Source organism: Myotis daubentonii, chromosome 8 (assembly GCF_963259705.1).
Source record: "Myotis daubentonii chromosome 8, mMyoDau2.1, whole genome shotgun sequence".
Taxonomy (NCBI): Eukaryota; Metazoa; Chordata; class Mammalia; order Chiroptera; family Vespertilionidae; genus Myotis; species Myotis daubentonii.
The window spans coordinates 83,168,133-83,176,383 of NC_081847.1; the positions used below are offsets into that span (position 1 = coordinate 83,168,133).

Below are 8,251 nucleotides of genomic sequence, written 5' to 3' on the forward strand. Positions count from 1 at the left end.
ATGAATACCAAGAACCTACAACCAAGATTACTTTATCCAGCAAAGCTATCACTCAGAATTGAAGGTCAGATAAAGAGCTTCACAGATAAGGAAAAGCTAAAGGAGTTCATCACCACCAAACCAGTATTATATGAAATGCTGAAAGGTATCCTTTAAGAAGAGGAAGAAGAAGGAAAAGGTAAAGATACAAATTATGAACAACAAATATGCATCTATCAACAAGTGAATCTAAGAATCAAGTGAATAAATAATCTGGTGATCATAATAGAATCAGGGACATAGAAAGGGAATGGACTGACTATTCTTGTGGGGGAAAGGGGTGTGGGAGATGCGGAAAGAGACTGGACAAAAATCGTGCACCTATGGAAGAGGACAGTGGGTGGGGAGTGAGGGCGGAGGGTGGGGCGGGAACTGGGAGGAGGGGAGTTATGGGGGGAAAAAAGAGGAACAAATGTAATAATCTGAACAATAAAGATTTAATTAAAAAAAGTAGTGATGTCATTGAGAATGGTGGAACTTTTAGTACCATTCTTAGAGACATAAAAGCACTTGAAACTGGAATCTACCCACATAAACAAACAGTAATAGGTTTAAAAAATGAAAGTTCTCTGTGAAAAAAAAAATTAAGATCATTACCGCTTAAAAAAAATAGTGAATAAATATAGCATTTAAATATTTAATACTCTCTTTTTACTTTCACAAATATTTAGCTGTGATAATTTCTGTTAAAAACAAAACAAAACAAAAATATATAGGAAAAACAAGAATGAGGATCTAGTCATAATACAGGGTATTATGTAAAAGTTGTTTACAGTTGTTTGTATGAAAAAATAATACAATGTATATAATAAAAGCCTAAGTGACCATTACGACAGAAGGACCAGAACGACAGGTGGCTATGGTGCACACTGACCACCAGGGGCCAGACGCTCAATGCAGGATGCCCCCTGGTGGTCAGTGTGCTCCCACAGGGGGAGCACCACTCAGCCAGAAGCTAGCTGGGCTCACAGATGGCTGGCACGCGCAATGGTGGTGGCAGGAGCCTCTCCCACCTCTGCATCGGTGCTAAGGAGCAGCAAGCAGGTGGGTGGTAAGGAGCGAGGGGTCCCAGACTGCGAGAGGGATCCCAGACTGTGAGAGGGTGCAGGCCGGGCTGAGAGACCACCCCCTCCCAGTGCAAGAATTTTGTGCACTAGGCCTCTAGTAATTAATATAATACAAGAATCAACTCCGTGTTTTGGGTACTCACAATTGTAAATCTAGTTTTGCCCCACCCTGTATTATATATATGTCTCAATAAGAATTTTTATTTTCCTTAAAAGCTAGGTCCTATGTCTCTCATTAAATTTTAAGAAGAAAAAACAAGAAAAGGGGATTTTGATAATTACTTTAAAGATATAGCCCACTGGCTGCTCTAGGAAAGATAAATTGGAGAAGGGCAATCGTCAGTGACTTACCTTTCACTTTGCCACTAGGCCAGACAATACAAAATAGCCTTCATGGTATGTTTCTAGGGAACTAGTTTCCAAGAAAGAGTATTTTAAAAAAGTAAAGTGCCCTAGCTGGTTTGGCTCAGTGGATAGAGAGTCAGCCTGCAGACTGAAGGGTCTTGGGTTTAATTCCCATCAAGGGCACATGCCCAGGTTGGGGGCTTAATCCCCAGTGGGGGACGTGCAGGAGGCAGCCGATCGATGATTCTCTCTCATCATTGATGTTTCTCTCTCTTTCTCTCTCCCCTTTCCCTTCCTCTCTGAAATCAATAATATATATGTATAAATATATATGGGGTCAGCATGAGGGTCTATGTGATAACCTGTTTTCTTCTTTGTTATTTAAAAAAAAAAAACCTGGAGCCTCCCACACTGTATAGAGAAGAGTCACAGAGCAAAGCCAGATGCAGAGCCAGCTTAAGCTGTGGTGAGGCCCTAGAATGACGGGATTCCAAACTGGTCAAAGGTGTGGAGCAGAGGGACAGCCCCGAGCACCCAGCAAGTTCAGACAGCACCAAGACTTCCCTATGCTCTGTGCAGCTGCAGGGGGAGGGGGAAGTGCTGACACAGGGACTAGGAAGCTGGTCTGAGCCAAGCGCCTTGAGCCTCGGGAAGGCTGGGTCAAAATAGGATCTAGAGGACAGACAGGGACAGGTTGGGCCTCAAACCCACGTGCGGAGCGTGGAACTCTCCTGGGGTGGGAGGACATCTGCCTCTTCAGGGGCAGGCTCTCATGTCACCCGGGCATGTCTGCATCCGAAAGACACTTGTGTCCGATCATGCCAAAGACGGTGATTTTTCCTCTCCTCTGGCCCAGCCACTTCCCCGGAGCTCTGGAAAGCACAGCCATGGTCCCTGCCTGTCTTATTCTGAGGGGGTAACTTCTACATCAACCAAGACAAGTTACCCAGCGCTGCTTAACCACACTGCCACAAAGAAGGCACACTAGGGAAGGAATGGGGAGAAACGACACACAGGCGGGCTTCCTGTTAGGCAACCTCAGTTTTAAAAAACAGAGTATTTCCCTTCTCAAACAGTTCCACGAAAAGGTTCCTTTAAATAAGCGTTTCCATGGAGCGTCTGAATAAGATTGTTTAGGAAGTATGTGCTGACTCATACCTTTGCGGGAAGATCTCCCTAATTTGACGCTGGCCTCTCAATTCCCATAGAACAGCCGTGGGCAAACAACGGCCCGCCAGATCTGGCCTGTTTGAAATCAATAAAACTAAAAAAAAAAAAAAGACCGTACCCTTTTATGTAATGATGTTTACTTTGAATTTATATTAGTTCACACAAACACTCCATCCATGCTTTTGTTCCGGCCCTCCGGTCCCGTTTAAGAACCCATTGTGGCCCTCGAGTCAAAAAGTTTGCCCACCCCTGCCATAGAATGTTCTTCTCTTGGGCTTGCGATGGCTCTTTCCTGGTTGCAGCTCTGTGTCTCTGCCTCTCTTTCTTTGCCCTCTCTTCTCCTTCTTTGGAGACTTCATTCTTTCTCCTCATTTGAGTGACTGTCGCCCACTTCCTTTAATTGTCACCTCGGTGCTGACAATAGCTGATAATCACAAGTGCTCATTATGTGACAGGCACTGTACTACTAATCTCTGATTTCATCCTCAAAACAGTCCTATGGAGTAGACACTGTTATTATCCCCCTTTTTTTTTTTCATCTTCACCCAAGGATATTTTCCCATTGATTTTTAGGGAGAGTGGAAGAGAGAGGGAAAGACAGAGAGAAACATCAATGTGAGAGAAACACATCAATTGGTTGCTTCCTGCATGATGCCAACCAGGGCAGGACCAGGGAGGAGCCTGCAACCGAGGTACGTGCCCTTGACTGGAATCGAACCCAGTACCCTTCGGTCGGCAGGCCGTCGCTCTATCCACTGAGCCAAACCGGCTAGGACTATCCCCATTTTTATACACAGGAAAACTGAGGCTTGGTGGGGTGGGGTGGGGTTGAAGGAACTGCCTAAGGTGCCCAGCTAGTAAAGGGTAGATCCAGGATTCGAACCCGGCCAGTCCACCTCCGAGATTCTGCTGGCAACTGATGACACTTCTGTACTTCATGCAATTCCATGCACTCTCTCGCCTGGACACCCTTTGCAAGGAGCTAGGGCTATCCATCTCTACCCACCCCTCAAACCCAGAATGCTGACCATCCTGGTTGTTTAAACACTGAAATACTTCCAAACCCTGCCACCTGGCAACCTGTCCCCTTCCCAGATCACTCCTCCAAGACCTCCCTACATCCTGGCTCGGTGCTGGGGGCTGAGGGCTGGGGCATGCGGGCTTCAGGATACTGCTGGCCTGCGTCCTCACCAGGACTACTCCTGTGGTCAGATATTGCTAGTATCACTTCTGCCGCCTCCTCCTCCTCTCTCCACAAACCAGTTCCTCCTTCGAACTTCCTTATTTCTGGGGTCCGCACCTCATTCTCCAGTTCACCATACACGAGTTTTTGCCAGCCGCTCAGTTCTCTCAACCGCCTACCCCCCAGGAGTGTGAAAGCCTCACAGGCAGCCCCTGAAGTCCCCAGTAGTCTTCCTTCTGCCCCTCTCTTCCCAAGTCCTGGCTGGCCGTCCCATCTGCCGGACTCCTTTCCTCCTCCCTACTGCTCACCTTCAACTGGTGGCCTCGTCCTGTGGCTCTGACCTCTTCTACCTGCTGCGGCTCATCCCACCTGTCTCCTCCCTTACCCCTCACTATGGACTCCACCCTGGAACAGACTCCTTCTAGCCCTGGCCCAGCTTCCGTGGCCCCTGCTGGACTCCCCCACGCCCTGCCCCTTCTTCCTCCATTCTTGAGGCCAGGCACTCAAGGACAAAGCCTCGGTTCCTCATGAGAAGTCTACCTTCTAACCAAGGTGTTGGTCTTACCCTGCCAATGCCTCCTCCATTAGACTCCATTATACAGAGAACGTATTTCACGAATATGAAATAAATTCAGTCAGCTGATCCCCACTTATGTTTCCAAAGCTTCCTACCTTATCCAATCACAGCCCTCTCGAGAAAGCTATTGCCAGCCACTCAGTTCTCTCAACCGCCTTGCCTCCCTACCCCCCGCCCCCCAGAGTGTGAAAGCCTCCTAGGCAGCCCCTGAGGGCCCCAGTAGTTTCCCTTCTGCCCCTCTCTTCCCAAGTCCTGGCTGGCTGTCCCATCTGCCTGACTCCTGAGCATCCAATGCAAGGCACTACGGCAGGTGCTGGGGACCCAGCTGATGTGACAGCCCAGGAGCTCATGGTTAGAGCTGGAGGAGAAAGATATATTCAAGTGAAGGTCCAATGGTGACCCACCAACTTCCTCTGGCACTGCCATGGATGACAGACAACCAGACAGCTATGCTGGGACAGACACTCGTGCTGAGCGCCATTGGTCCATGCAGCCCCGCTCCACTATTTAACAGGACCTTGAGAAGTTGGTTACTTTCTCTGCCACTCAGTTTCCTCATCTGTAAAATGGGATGGTAAGTAAGCTACCACCACAAGGTAGTTGTGAGGCTCAAATGAGTAGTGTGTATGAAGCATTTAGAACGGGCTTTCCACAGACTCTGTGCACAGTAATGATAGCTATTATTGTTTTTATCCTTTTATATAAAGTGTCATAGGAAATTAGAGATGGAAGATAAACTTGGAAAACTATCTCTTAGGATCTCAGATACCTTCTGACAGGATAAGCCCAGAAAATTTTCTCCCCCAGACCATCACCTAACCTAGCCGTGGGCAAACTACGGCCCGCGGGCCAGATCCAGCCCGTTTGAAATGAATAAAACTAAAAAAAAAAAAAAAGACCGTACCCTTTTATGTAATGATGTTTACTTTGAATTTATATTAGTTCACACAAACACTCCATCCATGCTTTTGTTCCGGCCCTCCGGTCCGTTTAAGAACCCATTGTGGCCCTCGAGTCAAAAAGTTTGCCCACCCCTGAGTCCTAACCTCTAAGTCCCAACCCAGACCTCGTTTCTGTCCCCTCCCCTAACCACTCCTGCCAGCCTGCATCTGGGACAGGAGGGCGGCTGCTTTACTGTGGCCTGGGAAGGCTCTGAGGACGGAGGCTGCAGCTCTTACCCCATCATGCCCTGTCGGCCTTACAGACCCACCTTACTCACTCAGCAACTATTAGGGGAGCACCCTTTGTAGGTCAGCTCGTGTAAGGGGCAGGGACACTGAAAGCCAGCACAGCACTTATCCACAAGGTGTTCACGTGTTTGTAGGCCTCCAAATTCAAAACTATCAACTAACAAATGCCAAGAAGGACCAAATGTGTGCCAGGGGAGCAGGTGACAGAGCTCATTGGGTGCAATCAAGAAAGGCTTCCCTGAAGAGACTGGACAAAAATCGTGCACCTATGGATGAGGACAGTGGGTGGGGAGTGAGGGCGGAGGGTGGGGCGGGAACTGGGAGGAGGGGAGTTATGGGGGGAAAAAAAATGGAACAAATGTAATAATCTGAACAATAAAGATTTAATTAAAAAAAAAAGACTTTAAAAAAAAAAAAAAAAGAAAGGCTTCCCTGAAGAGATGACATCTGGGTGAAGGTCTGAAAACTGGGTGTCATACATTGGGGGTGAGAGAGGGAGGCAGGTCTCTCTGTCCTGCTTTTTTCCCACAACGCCTGTCAGGAGACCCAAAAGTCCTATCTGTGTTGTACCTAAAAAATTCCCAGGACTCCTCCAGCGCCTGCTCAGGTAAGCAGTATCCCAAGGGAACCTCAAAACCCCAGGAAAGGGGACTTCACAAGGCAGGGTATAAACTGTCCCTGAGGCCACAGAGCCAGGTTTCTCCACCCAGCAGCCCTCGATGGGGGACAGGGAGCTGTGAGGCTAAATGGAGGGCAAGCAGGGTCCCGAGTAAGGAGTTGGAGCAACTCGGCAGCTACAGGTCAACTTCGAGGTGTGCAGGCTTCCTGCTCCTGCCTTCACGGGATGAGGCCAGTTCCTCTCGGTGCAGGGATAACAACCTTAGGGGCCTCTGGGGAAGGAGAAGGGTGGACAGAGGGTGGGGGCAGGCAGACCTGTCGCCTCCTGCTTGGACTGGTCCTACCGGGCTTGGATGCCCCCACCAGCTCGCAGGGTCTCACACGCCTCGGCCTCGCTCTGGGCTGAGCCAAGGCCGGGAAGGGGGCTCAGGGAACGGGCTGCCTGAGGGCACCAAGCTTCTGCAAGAGAACCCTCTCGGGTCCGCAGGGGAATGGGAACTAATGCGGCTCTGACAGGCTGTGTGTTTGCAAGGACCTGAAAAGACCACCCGGGGGGTGCCGCTGCCAGCCGGCGAAGCTCACCCCAGCTCCCCGACCCCAGGTTCCCCCCAACACGCTCACGGCACAGCCCCCGGGGCCATCGGTGTCTCTCCCCGACGAGTTGGGCCTCCCTTTGGGTCTCGGTTTCCTCATCTGCAAGATGAGGGGAGGGTGTCCCAACTCTACCGGGCTCGGGCTGCACCCGTCCGTGGGGGTACGCGCTGCTGGGGGCGTGGGCGGCGAAGGGGGGGCCCCGGGACCGGACTCGGGGACTGGCGTGCGCGCGGTGGGCTGGGCGTCCGCTCCGGTTCTGCCTCTGAGCAGCACACCGGCCCCTCGGCGCCCTGGCGCGGCGCCGGGCAGGGTCGCGGGGTGGTGCGGGGCTGGGGCGCCCCCCGGGACTTACCCAGAAGTTCCCCTTGAACAGTGAGCCCGTCATGGCCGGCGCTGCGGCGGGTGCGGAGGGGACCGGAGCGGAGCGGCGACGGCGCTCGGAGAGGCCTGACATTCGCGGCCGCGGTCCGCAGCCCAACTCCGGACACGCACCGCCGGCCTGAAGGCCCGCCCCCGTCTGGCCACGCCCCGTACAGAGGCCCCGCCTCCGCCACGCGGGACCCGAAGCCCGGACCCAGACGGACCCCGGGGCGTCAGGCCACAATCAGTGAGCGACACCTAACTGCCGCCTCCTCCAGGAAGCCTCCGGCGATTGGAAGGAACTGGTGCGGTGGCCTGCCCGCCCGAATTCGGCTCTGTTCCTGCCCACAAGTCCCCTCCTCCCTCGACCGAATTCCTTGCAGAGAACCCAGGCTCGAGGTGGTAGGGGAGTCCCCGCCCATCAGAGGGTGGCCGCGCGGATGGGGTGTCAGCGGGGCCACACTGGCCACGCGGTCTCGTGAGGTGTAGACGCTTCAGCGAGTTGTGTTCTGGACCCCGGGTGCCCCGTGCAAACCACCCAGCCCCGGGGCACGTTTTAGTCTAAAAGTCGTGGAGAGGTCATGGATACTTTCCTCCCCCCTTGACTCTAGGTCCCTTAGCGGGGTCTTTACAGGGCGCACAGGAGCTCAGCTCCTCCCGGACCCTTCCCCATTCTCAAGACCCGAGACCCTGTCCACCAATCCCACCCCAGCAGTAGGAGCCCAGAGCTTCCCTCCTCTCCCTCCACTCTCATAACATAACATTACACCCCTGTAAAAGCATAGTCCCAGGGCAAGTCGGACCCATCCCTCTTTGTGGTAATATGGCGCTCTGTGCCCTGAGCCAGAGCTGCAGCCCAGAGGCTGAGTGAGTAGCCAGAGATCACAGTGTATTAAAGGGATGGAGAGCTCTGCCCACACCAAGCCTAGAGAGGCAAGCGTTTGCCTCTTAAGCCGGTTCTAGCTCTGTCCAGACATAGTGAAAGAGCAATGACTGAGATTTGAAGGACAGCTAAAAGGTTCTGCTTGGTAATGCCACCCCCAGTCCCACAACTACAAGGATGGAGAGGTGGCCTCCAGCTCTGGGTGACTTCAAGGGCATGCATCTG

The 8,251-nt window shown here is 52.0% G+C and overlaps 1 protein-coding gene across 1 annotated transcript in view; it reads right to left on the bottom strand.

Moving 5' to 3' along the window:
• The window catches only part of PSTPIP2 (proline-serine-threonine phosphatase interacting protein 2), a 67,487-nt gene extending 60,176 nt beyond the window's left edge, over nt 1–7,311 (bottom strand). The window contains exon 1 of the mRNA XM_059707211.1: nt 7,136–7,311. Within this exon, the coding sequence (XP_059563194.1) occupies nt 7,136–7,237 (102 nt within the window). The 5' untranslated portion in view covers nt 7,238–7,311. The remainder of the gene's footprint in view (nt 1–7,135) is intronic.
• Nucleotides 7,312–8,251: the final 940 nt, after the last annotated feature.